This window comes from Fusarium oxysporum, chromosome 12 (genome assembly GCF_000149955.1).
Source record: "Fusarium oxysporum f. sp. lycopersici 4287 chromosome 12, whole genome shotgun sequence".
NCBI lineage: Eukaryota > Fungi > Ascomycota > Sordariomycetes > Hypocreales > Nectriaceae > Fusarium > Fusarium oxysporum.
Genome location: NC_030997.1, coordinates 1,407,807 through 1,426,536, shown reverse-complemented (window position 1 = coordinate 1,426,536; position 18,730 = coordinate 1,407,807). Strand labels below are relative to the sequence as shown.

The window sequence follows — 18,730 nt, the reverse complement described above, 5'->3', positions numbered from 1 at the left end:
CAAGACTTCAGCTGCCCCACACAGCAATGATGTCAGTGCCCTGAAAATGGATCCCAACTCCCCAACAACCAATCAATCAGTGTCTCCACTGAGACAAGCTTTCTCGATTAGGCAATTCAACGGATCAAGGCATGACGATGATCAACACTATCTCATAAGGCAAAGCCTAAAACAGCGAACCATATCGTCTGCCGCTGTCACTTATCTCAAAATGGAGTATCAAGACCTCACCCTAGTTTGATCTGCGGCCAGGCAGCGTCAGACGGGTCTTTGACCTCTAGAGAGACGTAGTATAAAGGCTGGCTTGTGAACCTCAGAAGCTTAATGACCTGGAGAGATTCTTGGCATCATTGGCAAACATGTCTTCTGATAATTCAACCTCGACAAAAGAAAAACATCCTGAAAAGGGGCTCTTTCGATACTGGAAACCATCTACGACGAGCCAACCTCCTCCTGATGGCGGACTGACAGCATGGCTTCAAGTCCTCGGCTCGTTCCTTATAAACCTCAACAACTTCGGTTTAGCAAACAGCTTCGGCGTGTTTCAAACATACTACGAAACGACCCTGCTTCGACAACACTCCTCGTCTGCGATATCATGGATCGGTACACTCCAAGTCTCCTTGATTCTCATCATCGGCGTTATCTCCGGCCCGCTCTTTGATCAAGGATACTTCTATCCCATCCTCGTCGCCTCGAGTCTCATGCTCACCTTTGCACTTATGATGCTGAGTTTATCGACGCAATACTATCAAGTCATGTTGACGTGGGGTGTCCTTGGAGGTATATGTACTGGGCTGTTGTACATTCCAAGCGTTGCCATGATCCCTCTATATTTCACGACGCGGCGCGGTCTGGCACTTGGCTGTGCAACGGCAGGAGGATCCTTTGGTGGTGTCATTTACCCCATTGTAGTTCGCCGTTTGCTGGACTCTGGTGGCTTTGGCTGGGCTTGCAGGGCAATTGGTTTCATTACCCTCTTCACCTTGACATTCGCGGCCATACTCATTAAGCCCAGCACCCAAGCAGCCAAAAAGCCAACACGACAACTCTTCGACAAGTCGATCCTCAAGGACAAAGCCTTCATTTTCTTCACGTTAGTATCCTTCTTTATATGGCTGGGCTTCCTCGTGCCATATATTCTCACTCCCTCTTTTGGTTTATTGGGTCTTGACCATCCCGTCTCAGAGGATCTCTCATATTACATGTTGTCCGTTCTCAACGCCGCCCAAGCTCTAGGTCGAATCATACCTGCGGCTATAGTGGATAAGAAAATCTTGGGAGCGGAGTCTATTCTCATGTTCAACGTCGTGGTATCTGGCATCCTTGCTCTGTGCTGGATTGCAGTCCATAACTTGGGCGGCTTCACTGTCTTCCTCATCCTGTATGGCTTCTTTTCTGGTGCAGTCACGACCTTGCCTGCTTTTATCATCCCATACCTATGTCCCTCACTGGCTGTCATTGGTACTCGAATGGGAATCGTCTATGGTGCGGCAGGATTTGGAGCATTGATCGGGCCTCCAATTGCGCTGGCAGCTGATGAGGCTCACGGTGGTCAGAATAACCGTGCATTTCTGGGTGCGCAGATTTGGAATGGTGTGACCATTCTTTTCGCGTCATGTCTTTGCGTGTATCCTCTTTGGGAGGCTAGGAAGCGACGGCACATGAAGGAGATGGCGGATGCTAAGGCAAAGGAGGATAGTAGCGGTGTTTAGGGCGTGGTATAGAAAGAAATGCCTCTGCATTGCCTGGATATGTTAGCGCTGGTACCTCAATTTCACGGACCCTTATCAATCTTGCTATCATTAGGGTCTGTCTTTTCAACACAATTACAACAAAGTTACGTCATTGAGGACTCATGATTGCTGCCAGCAGATGGATATGTATATGCCAAGGAACGTAAGCTGCATGCCAGAGGTAGTAAGACACATCGCTTAAATCAGGCTGCGCATCCTCATTGTATCATTGGTTCATGAAGCAGGCAGCCACGAACACGAGCGATCAGATCATATCAATTCCTTGCCCCTTCAACTTCTACGATGTAAAATTGTCTTCCATCATGCATGTTCTGCAGCGTGTCGGTATTTCATAGGCTGTCGGACCTATTACTTGTATGGCAAGATGGATAAGTGGCATGACAACTCAAACCCCATGCGTGTGAGGCTCTATGTCAGTAGTTACAAGTTGCCAAAAGTCTATAAAGGTGGCACGAGAGGTTGCTGCATAGTCTGATGATGCTATTGACTAAGAAACACCTGCACAAACTCTCAAATTATTACAAGTTATCCAGCTTCCACCATGTGTTCTTACTGGGTTTCCACTCGTACCTACTCATGCGGTCACCAAACGACGTCTTATGAAGCACACCCATGCTATCGTGGTTGTGCCAGGCCATGGCCGAATGTACTAGTCGGCGAGAGCTTCCCGATCGGCCCTTGCAGCAACTGCCCAAGGGAGTAAGATGAACTGTAGGTAAGGATCCCTTTTGTCGATAGTATACCTAAGGTTCTGAACTCTGTTGTAGTAAGCCTGTTGGAAAGACAAGGATTAGAAGGTGGTATCGACAACAGTTTTGAACGGAAGGGTTCAGGTGAAGCTATAGGGGCTGTATAGCAGACAGTTGTTTTTGTTAGGGCTGAAGAGACAATGTATAGACATTTCATTATAGTAAAGCTCGACAACCAAAGGCGCCTGGTCCGAAAGCTTCTATTTTGTCGATTGAAGTCTGTTTTCCCAGTCGCCTGCGCAACTGTGTATTGTGCCACATGGCATAGAGGTGTCAAGTCAGCAGTCCTATTGAGAGAATTTGTAAGGCATAGCGAAAAGTCCAGGCTGTGCATTTCAACGCCATGATTGGTTATTGGGGCGCCAAGGCATACAACAAGGCACCCGAGACCCCCATCTTATTTCCGTCCTTCAATTATTTCGAATGAACAACTTTGCCATTTCATTGCTAACTTGATTCGACATTGACTTGGTTGACCCCGGCTGGCCGCCATGGACCCTCTGTCTATCATCGCCAGTATTACAGGTATCGCAACTGCAGGCACGTCGCTCTCAAAAGCGATATACCATTTCATCTCGTCGACGCGCGGTGCCTCGCGTGAGATGATAGAGATAGCGCGCAACATCTCGGATCTGTCTTGCATACTTTCCGATCTCCGTCACGTCCTCCAAGAGAGCGCCGATCTATGCAGTCGAAAACTTCTGCGCCGCATCAAGTCAGCAATGCGCCGACTTTCAGCGATTCATGATGATATATATGCACTAATGGATAGCAGCAAAGGGTTTCAGACCTTTCGTTGGAGTCTCAAGCGGTCGGAGGCGCAGTTCAAGCTCACACTAATTGAGAGCCATAAAACTGCTATTCACTTGATGCTCAACGTTATAATTCTTGCAGCGACAACAAGAAAGGAAGCACAGTTAGTAACCTCCCAAATCTTATTATAATACTATGATAACCGAGATTCTTTTGCAGATCTCAAGTCACTCAGACAACTTCGACCAATGAAGACAAGCAGAAAGAACCAGAGTCAGAGGTTCCTCTCCTTCGCCAGCAGTCAGAGAACCTCGCCTACGCAGCTTGTCATTGTCTGGTTGATCTCTCAGAAAACCAGCAATTCGAGACCAGTCGACCCTCGAAACAATTGAAGACCGATTCTGGCAGTGACAATGATGATACCAGGGGGCAGATTCAGGTCCGTGAACATGGGTCATCTGACGGGACAGGCCGATGGCTGTTTGACCTTGCATTCGAAAATCATTGGAACATGAGTCAAGGTATAGAACCCGAACTTCACTTCCATGGTCCCGTGAATGGACCTGAGGGTCCGGCATCCGATAATCAGGCCCTTGTGATTCGAACGCCGTCGGAATTGCAGATAGCTATTTACGAACCCAGAGCGGGTGCAGCTCTCATTGAAACTCTCCTCGCAGATTGGACATGCCTTTCTAAATAAGCGATTACCGGAACATCCATACACAAACCTGAAACAGAACAAGTAAGGCCCGGCAGTCCCGGTTCCACACAAAGAGATGTCGCAGGCATCCGCTTCAAAGACGCCGTTGGCCGCAAGTTCACGTTCCCATACCACCTTGTTCAGAAATGGGAGGCAAGTCGTATCGTGCTGTCTTGAAAAAATTTCAATACTGACCCGCTGCAGGGCATGGAAGAGCTGATCAAACAAGCGTTCATGTGTGTCGATGTGATCGGTCCACATGTCCTTGCAGGTCACTATGATATCACTAGTCCTGACGGTGATATAATACCTATACAAAAATGGGAAAGCACCGTAGAACCAGGAATGCAAGTTGGAATGACCATGTGGCCTGCCGATGATACTCGGATATCGAAAGTGAATCTTGAAAGGATGATGCATAAGGTCCCAGGGACAAGACAAACAAAGAAGAGGCCGAAGAACAAAAGGGAGCCAACTTTACATGAGTTTCTGTTTGGCCCATGGAAAGACGCGATCGGTAGTTGAAGTTCATGGTATTCCATTTTTCCACGAGGTACATCATATTAGCGAACTGGAAGATTAATAAAAATTCCTTGTAAATGTTACACATTTTTAGTACCCTTCATTAGCCCCATGTCTGAATCCGTGATGTTATTGTAATATGACGTGACCTAATGCATTGTTACATTTCAACTCAGCTTTATGCTGTAGCAATTGGTCAGGCATTGTGGTATAATGTCTAAGTTGTGAGCCAGATGTGTTATTTGCAGTTGAGACTTGTGGCTGAGAGCTTATATCAGCACAGAGAACTTAGTTACATTTCGACCCCATTCAAGGTGACTCTTAACAGCATAGTTGACTTGATCTCTTCTGCTCTGGCCAGAAGCTCTTGCGCATCCCAATTTGCCCAGACGAACTTTCCCTTCAGAAACTCGGCTTCTACAGAAGTAAGCCAGACAATGAAGTGAGCTGGTAATTCCACTGATGTCTGTTAGTTCCTGGGGCGATATTCCTAGCATATTTTGTAAACAAACCTGTATCGAAACCAACACTAAGATCGGGATTTATTCCCGTCGCAATGATCCCAGGTTGGATGCTGACGACATGGATGTGGGGGTTCTCAAACGCGAAGTAGTCAACCATCTTCAAAGCGGCTGCCTTAGCTGCAGCGTAGCTGAACACACCAGGGACTTCAGTCATTGGGGCCCAGTGACCTATGCCAGAGCCGGTGTAGATGACCTTTGCGCCTGGAGCTGCAAGGGGAAGGAATACTTGGAGTGAGTTGAAGGTGCCAATGACGTTTATTTCGAAACCTTGACGGAGTTGAGCCTCATCATACCCGTATACTGGGCCAGCCTTCGGTAAAATGCCAGCGTTGGTGATGAATATGTCGATTTTGCCGACTTTCTCAACGATGTTCTTGAGTGCGGTGCTAATGGACTCAAGTTTAGTGACATCTCCACTTTCGAACAGAACCTGGGTTGAGGAGTTTGCAGCCTGAATTGCCTTTGCAGAAGTTTCAAGGCAGTCAAGCCTTCGACCGACGATGGCAATGGATTTGGCATCAGCTTGTGCAAAGGCGATGCCAGTAGCTTGACCAATTCCGGTACCGCCACCGGTGATGACAACATTCTTCCCAGCAGCAGAGAGCTCTGGTCTTGTGGGTGAGATGAAGGGATATGGCTCAGCATGCCATGATTTGGTGAAGGATGAGAAGGCGGGCAAGGGGAGGGGAGCCATTCTGAATAAAAAGGAAAAGGAAAAGATACTGCAATGAACAGCTTGATCCTGGGTATGGCATTTCATATTAGCTCCTGAATGCGGGATTTATATAGGTACTGCAACCATGTATTGGATGGATACTGATAAAGCAGAACCATTCTTTTTTTTTTTTTCATTCATAAGCATGCTGTCTTTTGCTCTTCCGCGGAACATCTTCAACGTTATGTCTGTAATGTTCCGCGGAGGATTGGGTTGGTGTCGCGGGAACATGTATTTAAAAGATATCACATTTTGAACACATGAGACACAAATCAGGACCAAACATCGCCTCAATTTTAACATTTTCTGCAAGGTATACCTCTTTCAATCTTCTATCTGGATTCCTTTGGATCCTCAGCTACAGGTGGCTTCGAGCCAATCCAAGTTCTGCACAGCATTCCGAAATGACATCTCACGGGAATTCCTGAGAAGCTCATCCCACGAATGACGTAAACGCTTCAGCTGTGGAAGGGGTGCTTGCAGTATCATATCATCCAGAAAGCTAAGCGCGGGGTTGATCAGCTGATCATCCGTCTCAGCCTTTGTATGCCAAGGAATGAATAGGCTGTTGGCCGTTAGGCATACTGCCGCAGAGATATAAGTACACGCAGTCATCCTAGAACCTCAAAGTTAGCAAAACGACTAAGGAGCAGAAATCGATGGACTTACCAGATAAATGCAGGATCCTTGTGATCAATTGCTATAAAGAGTTCGATGTACCCGCGAGACTCGTGAACAAGTTTATGCCAACCCACCGGCAACCGTGGAGCAGTGACTGCCCCTTGCTCGACTGCCTTTCTTCCGAAGTCTTGAAGGCTTGGTATCCATTGTGCTTCCATGGCATGAGCCTTGCAGACGACACTTCGACAAGTGAGATGGCTTGAGTACAAAACACCAAAAGCCCTCTGTAGGTTTGCGTTCCCGCCTTGAGTGATGGCACTGGGAGAAAACTCAAAAGGTATACGGGCAAGCAAATCATCTAGCATCTGGTGTATTCGAGTCACGTTGTCAAGACGAACGTAGACATCTGATGCAGTGGGGGACATGGACAGCATTGCTTCATAAACTTCGCCTTGGATATGCGCAAGCTGCACACGTGACAGAAAGAAGTTGAAGCTAGACGAATTATCAGCTGTGTATAGCATACCAGCGCCGTCAGCAGGTGTAGCTGATGGCCAATCAATACTGATGTCATTTTGACTCTGAATAGGAGGTAGTTTTGTTCGCATCGATAAGTCTCGATCGAGGATGTAAGCAATCCAGAAGACTCGATCTCGCTCCAAGGTTTCGGGAGCACTTAGATGCTCCGAATTTGATCTTGTATGCAGTCTCAGTCCATGAGCAAGACGCAAAGCAATGGGTATCAGAGCCGAAGCCGGTTTCAAGTCTGATGTCGCTTGCAACAACACAACCATTCCGACAATGGTTTGGACGTCCAGGAGATTTGAATCACCCAACATGATGTCGTTGAGCACTGATTGAGCCATGTTCATGAAATATAGAGTACTGTACTTGGGCGGCTTCTCCTCGTCTGGGATATGACGGTAGGCCAGAGAAAGAACGACGTTGATGGCAGCCCAAGTCGAGGTATTTCGTTGGTGAGGTCGCTCGTACCATGTATTGACCCGAGATAGAAGTCGCTGTGGATCAAAGAGGGGTAGAATGGTGTTGAAGGTTGTAAGGAACTTGTTGACTCCCGATAAGACTTCGTGTTGAGGCGGTAACTCATGGCCTAGTTCAAGAGAACCCTTTCCAGAATAGCTGACGTCATAATCTTTGACCTGTTCCCGATTAACCTGCCGACTGCTCTTCTGCGACAACCGCTCCTCAAGCTCTTTTATCCTCTGCTGTGCTTCATCAAGGCTCGACTCGAGTGAATGAACCTGAGACTGCAAAGCCGCAGTACCGTTGGGCCGTTTTCTTGTTGCAGCTTTACGGCTTGTAGCTTGAAACGTGCAGTCAGATTTGTAGAGAACGCAATGTGAGCACCGGGGCTTTTGTCCGTCGCAGCGGATTCGCTTGCGATAGCAGACATCGCATGCCTGTTACACGCCGTCAGCACTGTATCTACCTCAGTAAGGGAGCTATGGAGACAACCTTTCTGGTAATTTGAGATGACGGCATTTTTGATGATACGGATTTGGACGGCAGGCAAAAAGGTGATTGATTGAAAGAAGTGATGCTGACATGCTTATCTTGACTTCCGCGGAAGCAGTGCTGACAAATTGACCTCTGTCCTGATTGGATGCGCGGTGAGTCTAACTTGCGAGTCGTGACTGCTGACGAAAGATAACCTCTATTTCAGCTCTATCTATTACAACTCCGTACTTTAAAACAACTCCATCTAAAAGCAACTCCATCCTGATCACCTAATACACTATAATACATCCACTAGCGCCTCAATACATATACAGAAACTGTCACAACACCAGCTCAACAATGTCACCCGTCTCTTTCCTCAAACATCAGCTCCTTGTTTACATAGTCCACCCGTCAAGAGCCTCAACATCAGCATAAGCAGCGAGATCGATGTAGTGAACCTGTCGCGTTCCACCACGGCCAAACTGCTCAGCCGTGCTGTTCAGCAAGAAAGCCGAGGTAGAAGAGTTCAAGTTGAGCAGACCGGGAAACTGCTTGTTGAACTTGTCGAAGATGACCTGAGGTGTGAAGTGATCAAGACCCTTTGCCTCAATCTCCTTCTGCCAATACTTCAGATAAGTGCGTGTATGATCAACATCGATTGAGCAACCAAACTTCTTATTCGACAGACTGTGGCCGGGAATAACGACGTTGGGCTTGAGATAGTCGATTAAATCGAGGGTTGAAAGCCAGGATTCCGTGAGGGCCTTGGTCAGAGAGTCGGCGAGCCAGAGATGCATGTCGTGCCCGTACACGGAGTCGCCAGCTATCAAGGTCTTGATGGAGGGGATCCAGAAGAGTGTTTCATCGACGGTGTCGCCGGTAAGAGGGTTCAAGAAGTGAATCGGCGTGGCTTCGTCGCCGGGCAGGGTGAAGAATGAGAAGTCGTATGGCGTAGGCAGGTGAACCTTGTTAACGATGGACTTTTCACCAAGAACACCCTTCATCAGCTTGACCTATCCAATGTTAGTAATCATTACTGTCACACTGTCTTCTTGTATACCTTGTGAGCTGCTTCCTTCTTAATCTCGGCCGCCGCCTTAGAATTGGCATAGTACTTCGCCTCTGGAAATCGCGACAACAGTGCACCACCACTGAGGTAGTGATCAGGATGGAAGTGAGTGGTGAAAGCAGCGACAAGTGGCTTATCGGTCGTGTTGCGAACCCAATCAGCTAGTGCCTCTGCGCCTTCGATCGCCATGGGCAGGTCGATCAGGACGGCGGCTTGAGAGCCGATGATCAGGGAGGAGACCATGTCGAAAGAAGATCCATGGTTGATGAAAGTTTCAACACGGAGGTTAGGGTGAGTTATTGCTCGTGCACTGATGAGTCCGATGGACTGAAGGGCCAGAGAAATAGTTGTAAGACGCATGATTGGGATAGTAATTGAGAATGTTTGTAAGTTGAGTTGAAGATCTTTTGCTGTGATTGCTTGGTTGATTGCTGTGTGAATGCTGATTTTGATTGCGACATGGCAGTTCTATATATAATAATTCGTGATGCCTCTTAATTTACTGTTGACTGGTGAGCTTGGACATCTCGTCAATGCCACTCAGAAGCAAAGTGGGAGAGCACCGTGAGTTAGTGGGTCCATTTCTAATCTGCAACTCCACATCTCCCCACAACGGCATTCGACTGGAATACCGAGATCAATCTACCGACTCATAGCGCAATTCAAAATTTCCAACTTGCTCAAATGCCGGGTCAAGGGTGCTTGGATAGAGCGACGTGCTAAGGCTGGTTCTCAGGGCAGCAGCTATGTGCGAATGGCGATAGACTCTTCGCCATAGCCAGTCACGATTTTGGTAATCCAGATGGTTCGCCGCAAGGCTTTACTCTGCAGGCTTGGCCACTCCGCAGCTACAATAACACAAATTTGAATCGTATGTTGACAGTATTTTTATTAAAAGTTCCGGCAGCTGCCTTACGCCTTTGAACGTTCAATTGCTATTACTCTGCATGGCATATCTCGGAGTCAAGCCGCCGAAATGGGAAAGGTCGGGTATACAGAGTCCGAAGAGTCTAGGCGAGAATTAGGGGTTCTAATGACGAGCGACGGCAATGGCTGCCGAAAATGTCTTTGTCGAGACCGTTGGAAGTACGTAAATTAAGCTTTACTGGTCTGGCGTTGGCGTCTGTCAGGGCGGCCGCCAACGAACATGACCCTGCATGACTGGTTTGTCACTGCCGAGTGGGATAGCTTCATCGGATGTCCGACGCTCTCCAGGTGGGTATAGTAATCTAATGCCTATGATATCTTCATATAACATTCTCTATGGCTTTGTTGCAGAGAATCCAATTCGGCTCCAACTCATGACTACTGCAGGATACCGCGTTTGAGGCCCTATTGTCTACCAAGTTTTCGCTTGGTATGGCTAAATAGAGTTAGCTCTCTGACCCATTCAGCAACCATGAAGACTTACCAGGCGCTTGGGAGGAGCATCTATCCAAGCCGACATTTGGTACTGCTGATTATCTGCAGGCGTCCAGGAAAGATCATATTTGACTGGCTGCATATACTGTGTAAAGTTCATGGGGTATCCAGGATTGTAAGGAGATGCTTCGTGAATCTCGTCGATCTCCTCTTTCGTAAGCTTGATCTTCAAGGCTTCGGGCATAGCCTTGATATGCTCTACGGTATTGACTCCCACGATGGGGAATACGTATGTGGATTGGTGGAATAAGTATGCCAGTGCCTAATTGCATTAGATCCTTGCGTGACGCAGATGGTGAAGCCGAAACTCACAATAGCCTGTAGTGTTGTTCCCTTTCGGCCAGCGATTCTTTCCAAGGCCTCACTAGTTTTTAGCGCAACCTCTGAGATCTGAGGCCTCGGTGCATCTGGATCAGCTTCCCTTTCTTTTCGTTGCTGGGCTGTAAGCAGCGAACCAGTTCCCAATGACCCCCAAGACACAACCGCCATATCTTGGTCTTCGCACATGGGGATCACATCGCCTTCCATGTCGCGGAAGGCCGCATTCCAGTTGCCCTGATAGACGGAGAAGGGAGTCAAACCATGCTGTTTCGCGTCTGTCCAGATCAGCACCATTATTGATCGGCAGGGTGACGGGACTTACAGGCATTGTCTTTCACAACAATCCAAGATGGAGTATTGCTAATACCTAGGTAAAGAACTTTTCCCTGCATAACGAGAACATGGAGACCTCTCATCACCTCCTCAACTGGCGTCGCATAATCCCACCAGTGAACATACAAAATGTCGATATAGTCTGTCCTCAGCTTCTTCAAACTGTCGCGCACCGAAATATGCATGCTCTTGGCAGAATTGCCGGTGAAGTTCGACTGTAAAGGTTCAGACTTGTCGCCGAATGCACGATAACCCGCGGTGTACTTCGTCGCAATCACCATTTGGTCTCTAACGCCACGCTCTTCCATCCACTGGCCGATGAGTGTTTCTGACATCTGGTTGTTGTAGTTACTCGCGGTGTCGATGAAATTGCCACCTATTTCGTAGAAGGCATCTAGGAGTCTGAATGGTTCTTCATTCTTGCCGGTGTAAAACTTCCATTCGTGGCCGATGCTTATGCCGCCGAGACAGATTGGCGATACCTTGACTCCAGCAGTCGGGGAGAGGATGCGATGGAAGCCAAGTGGGGTCTTGGGCTTCGGTGCAGTTGGGAAACCCATGGTATGTGAGAAGATCCGATGCGCAGGGTATAAGAAGATTGAAACAACGAAGAAAGGGGATTCCTCAAACACTCTGTATTAAAGAAGAGTTTATATCAGTTATCGTATTAAGTGAGTTCACTTTGTCGCGTCATAAACAGCATGACATTTACGCTAATGCAGCTTGCTTACGCGCTATTACCACTGTAATACCTTGCGCTAATGCAAGTTGCTGACGCTAAAATGGGGCTTCTAAGTACTGAGTTACAGTGCTTCCATAGCCGGCCGGCCACTCCCGTCTGCCAAAGAGTCCCGATTTCGAATGGAGGATGGTAGTGATTTGTCTAAAAAGCGGATATCTTCTGCATATATATGGTAAATCAAGAAGCGATTATGGCGATGAAGGACTAGATTTTTCGTAAAAATATAATTTTTTTTTATTTCTACTGGCGAAATGAACGTAATAACCGCAAGAGTTAAGGTTTTTGCATTGAGCATCGAACCTGAAGAAGTGAAAAGAAGCCACGAAAAATGAGTCGGCGCCACGAGTGAGAATACTAAATATTCAGTTCATTCAGTTCTTAAACGAGGTTCTCTTGGAAGAAATCGCTGAGCTTGGAGAAAGGAATGATCTCAGTTCGATCATAAAGATCAACATGGCCAGCTCCACGAACCCAGTAAAGCTCCTTAGGTTGACCAGCCTCACGATAAGCATTCTCGCTAAATTCCCTAGAGTGTGACTGATCGCCAGAAATAATGAGAAGAGGACGAGGTGAAATGGTTTCGATATCGTTGAAGGGGTAAAAGTTAAGGAAGTTGACATTGGTAACGAGCGAAGGTTGAGTAGTCTGGTTGCGCTGCCAGTCCTCAGGAGTAAACTCGCCCCGAACGGTGCGGTAGAAGTCGAAGAACTCACGAGAGACAGCATCAGTTTGGCTGGTGAGTTCATTTGGAGTGCCGCCGGTGTATCCAGTTGGTGCTCCGTCGACTTCAGCCCATCGCCGCTGTGACGCATTGGCGATGACTGCTCTGCGCTGCTCAACCGATACAGCTTGACGAAGACCCTGGCGATTGACGGTGCCCATGTCATACATGGATACAGTAGCGATGGCCTGAATTCGATCGTCAATCTTGGCCGCATTGATGACAAAGCCGCCGCTGCCACAAATCCCAAGCGCGCCGATACGATCCCGATCAACAAAGTTATAAGTCCCTAGGTGATCGACCGCAGCCCTGTAAGCCTCGGTGTAAAAATCAGGCGACACGAGATTCTGCGGGCCGTCACTTCTGCCCCAGAAGGGGAGGTCGAGGGTCAGGGTGACGAAGCCCTGTTCGGCCAACTTGCTAGCGTACAGGTTGGCGGATTGTTCCTTGACTGCGCCCATGGGATGGCCGACAACGATGGCGGGGGAGTTGGTGTTGCGGCTAGCATTTCTGGAAGTGAAGAGATTGCCGACGATGGTAGTGTTGTAAACGGTGTTGAAGTGGATGGGCTGGATTGCGACGGATTCGCTGCGGTAGAAGTTATCGGCGCCGTAGGAAAGGTTCTGTGCGGAAGTTGGCATTACAGCTGCGAAGGCCATGATGCCTTGGGCAGCGTAGTTGAGGATGGACTTCATGGTGATGATTTCAGTGCGTTTGCTAAACGATAGGCGTGGTGATGGATATCTCTATTTCAGGCGGAAGTTAATGGTTATATATACCACGTCTCCTGTATCTACATGCTCCAATCTTTGAAGATCCGTCATAACAGTAGATGAACGAAATCAGGCCGCGTACTTCACTATCGTAAACCTCGAGGCTTAGTTATGCCAAGACCTTCCAATCCATATGTTTTGCCGAGTGTCTGTCCGATGCATCGCCTTTGTCTCATGGCCTTCATGAGTAAAGCAGCTTGAGCAGGCAGAGAGAAGAACAGTGTTGCAGCCGGAAGCGGGTCCTAAAATATCAGCAACCTGCATTAGCGCCGGACCTTAAACTCTTGGCGAGGGGACAGAAGCTTCCAAAACACGTCATTACGTGGCTTGACGTCAAACCTTAATCAAGTACTTTAAACAAACGCCCGAGGGCTTTGTAATGAGTGTTAGTAAATAATGTTACATATTGTTAAGTGTCTCTCGTTGATACCAACTGGTATCCACGTTCATCATGTACTACTGTACATCTGACCTGTAAACATCAATCTGCAAGCAATAAACCTTCATGACTAAGCTCTACTCCCTGTCAACAGACCATCGCTCTGAGCCGGCGTGTTCACCAGCGGAAAATACTCCAACCCACTATCCTGGCTCGGCATAGATGGCAGCACGGGATCATCTACCTGTCCAACGCCAGAGCATCTCTCACACGGAGCCGAATCCCGATGCTTCTTACTGAGATAGAATTCAGCGGAAAGCTTGTAGAGTTGCCATACAGCTTGAAGCAGCACAAGATCAGCTACGATGATAGCAACGATGAGATTCCCCGCTGGCTTGAGCCGCGGGACCTGACAGATGTACGTCGTAGCAATGACAGAAGGCGTGATACCTAAATGGCCCGTCGTTTTCTTTAGTGCGCTGTAACTGTCGTTCGCAGGACCTGATCTCAGATTTGCCATGCGCGCTGTGGAGAAGTTGGCCGTGTAGCGCGTCAGCAACTTGGTGTCGGTGAGGATATTGGATTTGGAGGCTGCTTCCTGGCCGAGATCAACGAGTATTGTCGAATACGCCGCTTTTGCCAGCGAGTCTGCTTTTATCCATATGTTCGGATAAGTGTCGCTCTCATCTAGGACCTTTGCCGTTAAGGGAAGCGGTAAGCCGGGACAGCAGGCTACCTCGTTGATTCTGCTACCGTAGAAACGATAATCGAGGCTGAAAAAGCGCAAGTCTTCAATATTAGGGTTCGTATCATTGATCATGAAAGAAACAGTGCCCTTGTTGAGTTCTATTTTGTCATCGTCGTCTTTGTAAGCCCCCCGCTGGTCCTGGAGCATCAGCGTGACTTCTCCCCAGAATGTAGACATCAGGGACTCGCCCCACCAGAGGCTAGCTTGCGTTGTCTTGTTACGACCAAGGAACCCGGTACCAAGAAACTTGCCGAGACTATCGAAGGAAGTGGTATCAGGAACATAGTCATAAGTCTGCGTCATGTTGAAGAAGACTTCTCCGGCCGGGGTGTCGATCTTGCACGATATGTACGACCGCAGCACAGCGCCCCATTCGCAAAAACCAATCTGTTTTCCGGCCCTGTCTAAGGAATCAAAGTCGATTTCCACAGAGTGGACAGAGCAGTCCTGCAGGATGTTTCCGTGATATGTGAGAGCGGGCGAAATGACCCGCTGGCCATCTTTTCCTCTCTCCCAGACGCTTGTCAACGTGTAGGTTAGAGCGGTATTGTTGGTGAAGAAATCGCTGTTTACTGGTAACGTGGCAGGCTGACATTTGGGTTGCACTTTGGTAGTCAGAAAGGATGGGTAGCGATGCAGCAAGCCACGCCTAGAAACAGTAGCATTTGGATCCAGTGAGTTCTGGACGATGAGTTCATAGCTACTCGAGGCAAAGTTCATCAAAGTGAAGAGCGCGATGAACACGATACCGCCTATGACAGCAACCGGGGTGAACCATCGAAAGGGAAAGGGTTGGGTAATGGGGTAACTGAAAAATGACTTGTGCTCCATGGTCGCTGGTAACTAAACCAAAAGGGCACGATCAAGCTTGAGGCACTATTGTTTATGTACTGCAGACCAAAATCAGGCTGTGAGTAAGTCCTAGATAACGGCTTTTCCAGCTGCGTCTTACAACCAATCAGCTGCTGGCATTTCATGCAGCTTACTGCCATTTCAGACTTGTTTGGGGGCTTACATATTTCTATAAATATCTTTTCAGCTGGCGACTCTAAAATTATCACAGACGATAAACAGCTCTGTGCCATAACTCATATGCAATCGATCCGTCAAAAAAATGACAGGGCGGCTCAGTGATATCAGCAAACTAATCCGAGCTCAGAAGACCTTATATGCAAAGTGAGCATTCCATCTATTACCTTAAATCGAACCATTTATCAACTGCCCCTTCATCCTCCAAAACCTCACCATTCATCAGGCCATTGACGAAAGACTCCCCCAAGAACAAATACTCTTCATCACCAGCATCTCTCACTGGATGCAGAACAAAAGGAGTGTGGCCACCATACAAAACGCAAACGTGATCCCCTGGCCGCATTGACTTCGGCCCAATACCAAGATATCCATCCTCCGTGATAAAGAACATGCGATCCTCTTTCACTGAATTATTGAAGCTGTTATCATTACTGTGTGGTCTAATGCGTAGAAGTTTTATTAGCTCCAAAGCGGAGTCGATCTCATCTTCGTTGTCGTAGATTTCTACGAGCACAGCTCTTAGCGCCTGTCTATGTTGTTCTTCGAGTATCGACTCCCATTCCAGCGGTGGGGGGCTTGCTTGTGCTAAAAGACGAAGAAGTTTGATAAGGAGTTTTATCTCGTTGTTCTTGTTGGGCATCAACATGAAGCGGGCGATAGCTAATGCCAAATACTCCCAGAAGTCGGTCAACATTGATGTCGGAACCGAGCAAGCCGTCACAGAATTGAGGAGCCATGTTATCAAGTCCCCGTCGTTTTGGCGAGAAATTACCGGCTTGTGTTCATCTACCATCTTGAACACGTTGAGAATCCAAGTCGTAGGTCCCCAACCCTGTAAATCCAGCAGCATTCTATCTGGGAGACTTGGATCTACCTGCCGGAATCTCTCCTTGGCGCTCTCCCATAATTCTTGGCTTGGTGTTTCGGGCATTACTATTACAGCAACATTATCCACGCTTACCCCTCGCAAGGACAGTGTATCATGGCCATAAGAAGTAGCCACAATGGCTTTCGTGTCTTTTGATGCGTTTTGTGTTCTGGAGAAATAGATCGGCTTTTTGGCTACCTTCTGAAAATCCGGAACCCACAAAGGTACCTTCTCCGCGTCGAGGTCTTGAACCGTACTGTATTGAAGTATATCAAGCTTCTTAGTTACAGAAATCATCTTGACGGCAAAGTCGCGATAGACCTCGAGAACAGGCATGCTGTAATCGGCCACGATGTCGTACCCCGTTTGGTCCGCAAGTCTGATAAGGGCATATATCTTATCGCGAGGATCTGTCGCCTCATAATCCATGAATCTGATGACTAAGTGGTACCAGTCTTTCGCTACATGATTCCCAAAGAGAAGCATGGCAGCATTCTTAAACGTGAGAGTTGCATCAGGCAACTTTAAGGCACTGTGCGCCAGTAGCCAGCCAGGAGTAGAGCGGTAAAGGATATGCCCCGGATGGTGATCTCGCCCCAGAGGATCCGATAAGATTTAGCAACAGCGATCTCTTGTATGATCCAGACTCCGGAAAAATATGCAAGGCGCAGCATGTTGGAGAGAGCCATGTATGTTGGAGAGTTTTGTGGTGGTGGGCCGAGACTCTGTAGCTCTTCATCGTCAAGGGGTTCGTCGATTCTCATAGTTCAGAGCCAAGAACCTGCTGCCATGGTCGAGATCATGTCTACTACACGAGCAGATTCAGGTGAGTCTGTAGCGCCCAACCAAGCATTGACGAGCTCAGCTTAGCTGTATATATCTCTCATGATACTAACTTGCTGAAATCGTTCCTGGAGATCATGTTGGTTGATGCAGATCTGGTCGATCCAAACGAAGCGACAATCGCTGATTGCTCTCAAACGATGCAAAGCTTCGTAAAGATTGTCGGTGGCGAAGAAGTTGTGGCCATTACATTGAATCGATTTACCGTTGGCCGTTGCTCCAGGTCCCCATACGTAGCTCAGGGCTTGATATGAAGGTGCGGTCGCAAGAGAATATGGCTTCAAAGTACAATTAATAGTGCCATGGCTCGGGCCATCTTCAATCTCTAGAAGCCGAAATGACTGCTGATCGCGTAATACTTCGTGAGAAAAATTCCCGTTGATTGCCATGCTTTCCTTTTCGATGAGGATTGTCCTTGTTGTTTGTTGATCAGATGGGTTTTTGGCTGACAGGAATATAAAAATGAACAGATATGAATAAACGGCAGGCTGATAAGTCTAGGTGGCTCAGCAGCTTCGTTGGCGGCGGTGATTGATTGGTTGGGGTAGCTTGAAGAGCATTCTGAAGGAGGGGTTGCCAGTGAATGACATGTACTCATCTTCAGAAGTATTGGCAGGCGTTTTACGAGGCATTATCGGTCCAGAGATCTAATCAGGCTCACATGTTATTTCTTGTTCTCTAGGTTTGTCCTTTTTACACTTCCTATTGAGATCCCCACTGAAGCTGATAGATCGAGCTCGACACCTTGTACTCGCGCAACGCATGAATAGCCCCTTCAGCAGTCTCTGCTACCGCGAGAAGACCCTTGTTTCCAGGCTTTACAAAGCCTTCTTCGGCAGCCTTTTCTAGCCAGTCAATAATTCCGTTCCAATAACCATCAACATTGAGAAGTACAATACCACGACTGTGAATGCCAAGCTGAATCCATGTCGTCGTCTCGAAGATCTCTTCCATGGTTCCGTAGCCGCCGCTAAGACCGATAAATCCACTGCCTGGCGCGCCTGCAAAGACTTCTTCTGCCATAAGCTTCTTTCGCGTGTGCATATCTTTGACGAGGGTGGTTCGACCAAACACTGCTTCATCAGGAATATTCTGGGCCCGGCGCGAGCCCGCTCGTTCATGCTTGACGAGGGCTTCAGGAATAATGCCATGAACAGATTGAGGCCCGCTGATTGAGACCAGAGTCTTGGCGATCTCTCCCATGAGGCCAACAGTCCCACCGCCGTAAACTGCCAAGTTTTAGTGAAAAGTGCTTAAGAAAGCCATTTGAGTAATCGACTGTTCCTAGTATCACTCACCAAGGTCAATCTTATTTGCGGCCATCGCACGGGCGAGCGCTCGGGCAGCTTCCATATGAGCGGGACTGGCACCAGTGCCTGCTCCACAGTACACACATATCTTGGTGCGAGCTACATGAGACATAGCGTCTTGAGCCATGGCTGTGGCGTTGCCGATGATGGAGATGATGTAGGGTAGGCCAGGCGTTCGCTGATAATTCGGTACGTCGCAGTTAATGGCGATGATGATATAAAAGAAGAAAGATTGTAATAAAGAATAGTCTAGAAACAAATTTGAGTTGGGAATAAGGAATGACGGTATTTATGAGGAAATCTGTTCAGTCAATATCTCACCATGTCTAAGAAAATCCCAATCGACTTGTGTTCCTCATCTCGGCCG

At 47.9% G+C, this 18,730-nt stretch overlaps 10 protein-coding genes across 12 annotated transcripts; 2 read left to right on the top strand and 8 right to left on the bottom strand.

Moving 5' to 3' along the window:
* Positions 1-359: 359 nt before the first annotated feature.
* FOXG_14528 (uncharacterized protein) lies at positions 360-1,715 on the top strand (the record flags this gene model as incomplete). The annotated part of the gene is made up of 1 exon (XM_018394585.1): positions 360-1,715. One exon carries the CDS (start codon positions 360-362, stop codon positions 1,713-1,715), a length of 1,356 nt encoding a protein of 451 aa, XP_018254099.1.
* A 413-nt stretch (positions 1,716-2,128) lies between these two features.
* On the top strand, positions 2,129-4,580 carry FOXG_14527 (uncharacterized protein). Of its 3 annotated transcripts, none has more exons than XM_018394584.1 (5): positions 2,129-2,468; positions 2,525-3,221; positions 3,282-3,422; positions 3,479-4,112; positions 4,164-4,563. In XM_018394584.1, the coding sequence occupies exons 2-4, from the start codon at positions 2,998-3,000 to the stop codon at positions 3,957-3,959; spliced, it is 846 nt and encodes a 281-aa protein (XP_018254098.1). In that variant the 5' UTR covers positions 2,129-2,468; positions 2,525-2,997; the 3' UTR covers positions 3,960-4,112; positions 4,164-4,563. The 3 variants fall into 3 exon arrangements, with proteins under 3 accessions (XP_018254098.1, XP_018254097.1, XP_018254096.1); XM_018394583.1 differs by having other exon boundaries at positions 2,129-2,472; XM_018394582.1 differs by having other exon boundaries at positions 2,525-3,422; positions 4,164-4,580.
* Positions 4,581-4,773: 193 nt separating this feature from the next.
* On the bottom strand, positions 4,774-5,699 carry FOXG_14526 (uncharacterized protein; the record flags this gene model as incomplete). The annotated part of the gene is made up of 2 exons (XM_018394581.1): positions 4,774-4,940; positions 4,994-5,699. The coding sequence occupies 2 exons, from the start codon at positions 5,697-5,699 to the stop codon at positions 4,774-4,776; spliced, it is 873 nt and encodes a 290-aa protein (XP_018254095.1).
* Positions 5,700-5,989: 290 nt separating this feature from the next.
* FOXG_14525 (uncharacterized protein) lies at positions 5,990-7,878 on the bottom strand. The gene is made up of 3 exons (XM_018394580.1): positions 7,818-7,878; positions 6,390-7,762; positions 5,990-6,336 (listed from the first exon to the last, which is right to left on the bottom strand). Exons 1-3 carry the CDS (start codon positions 7,842-7,844, stop codon positions 6,075-6,077), a joined length of 1,662 nt encoding a protein of 553 aa, XP_018254094.1. The 5' UTR covers positions 7,845-7,878; the 3' UTR covers positions 5,990-6,074.
* Positions 7,879-8,197: 319 nt separating this feature from the next.
* FOXG_14524 (uncharacterized protein) lies at positions 8,198-9,298 on the bottom strand (the record flags this gene model as incomplete). The annotated part of the gene is made up of 2 exons (XM_018394579.1): positions 8,863-9,298; positions 8,198-8,815 (listed from the first exon to the last, which is right to left on the bottom strand). Exons 1-2 carry the CDS (start codon positions 9,229-9,231, stop codon positions 8,198-8,200), a joined length of 987 nt encoding a protein of 328 aa, XP_018254093.1. The 5' UTR covers positions 9,232-9,298.
* A 912-nt stretch (positions 9,299-10,210) lies between these two features.
* Positions 10,211-11,507, bottom strand: FOXG_14523 (alcohol dehydrogenase; the record flags this gene model as incomplete). The annotated part of the gene is made up of 4 exons (XM_018394578.1): positions 10,211-10,234; positions 10,283-10,555; positions 10,606-10,889; positions 10,937-11,507. 4 exons carry the CDS (start codon positions 11,505-11,507, stop codon positions 10,211-10,213), a joined length of 1,152 nt encoding a protein of 383 aa, XP_018254092.1.
* A 353-nt stretch (positions 11,508-11,860) lies between these two features.
* FOXG_14522 (uncharacterized protein) lies at positions 11,861-13,177 on the bottom strand. Its single transcript, XM_018394577.1, has one exon. The coding sequence runs from the start codon at positions 13,103-13,105 to the stop codon at positions 12,068-12,070; it is 1,038 nt and encodes a 345-aa protein (XP_018254091.1). The 5' UTR covers positions 13,106-13,177; the 3' UTR covers positions 11,861-12,067.
* A 397-nt stretch (positions 13,178-13,574) lies between these two features.
* On the bottom strand, positions 13,575-15,184 carry FOXG_14521 (uncharacterized protein). The gene has a single exon (XM_018394576.1). The coding sequence runs from the start codon at positions 15,139-15,141 to the stop codon at positions 13,693-13,695; it is 1,449 nt and encodes a 482-aa protein (XP_018254090.1). The 5' UTR covers positions 15,142-15,184; the 3' UTR covers positions 13,575-13,692.
* Positions 15,185-15,502: 318 nt separating this feature from the next.
* Positions 15,503-16,696, bottom strand: FOXG_14520 (uncharacterized protein; the record flags this gene model as incomplete). Its single annotated transcript, XM_018394575.1, has 1 exon — positions 15,503-16,696. One exon carries the CDS (start codon positions 16,694-16,696, stop codon positions 15,503-15,505), a length of 1,194 nt encoding a protein of 397 aa, XP_018254089.1.
* Positions 16,697-17,755: 1,059 nt separating this feature from the next.
* FOXG_14519 (uncharacterized protein) lies at positions 17,756-18,490 on the bottom strand (the record flags this gene model as incomplete). The annotated part of the gene is made up of 2 exons (XM_018394574.1): positions 17,756-18,282; positions 18,352-18,490. The coding sequence occupies 2 exons, from the start codon at positions 18,488-18,490 to the stop codon at positions 17,756-17,758; spliced, it is 666 nt and encodes a 221-aa protein (XP_018254088.1).
* Between the last annotated feature and the right edge of the window lie 240 nt (positions 18,491-18,730).

Excerpts from the sequence above, each read along its gene's own strand:
- FOXG_14522 (XM_018394577.1), bottom strand. The coding sequence starts at position 13,105 with ATGAAGTCCATCCTCAACTACGCTGCCCAAGGCATCATGGCCTTCGCA.
- FOXG_14527 (XM_018394582.1), top strand. The coding sequence starts at position 2,998 with ATGGACCCTCTGTCTATCATCGCCAGTATTACAGGTATCGCAACTGCA. Across the intron at positions 3,423-3,478 it reads ACAACAAGAAAGGAAGCACA|ATCTCAAGTCACTCAGACAA; the intron begins GTTAGTAACCTC and ends ATTCTTTTGCAG.
- FOXG_14525 (XM_018394580.1), bottom strand. The coding sequence starts at position 7,844 with ATGCCGTCATCTCAAATTACCAGAAAG. Across the intron at positions 7,763-7,817 it reads CATCTCAAATTACCAGAAAG|GCATGCGATGTCTGCTATCG; the intron begins GTTGTCTCCATA and ends GGCGTGTAACAG. Across the intron at positions 6,337-6,389 it reads AAGGATCCTGCATTTATCTG|GATGACTGCGTGTACTTATA; the intron begins GTAAGTCCATCG and ends TTGAGGTTCTAG.
- FOXG_14521 (XM_018394576.1), bottom strand. The coding sequence starts at position 15,141 with ATGGAGCACAAGTCATTTTTCAGTTACCCCATTACCCAACCCTTTCCC.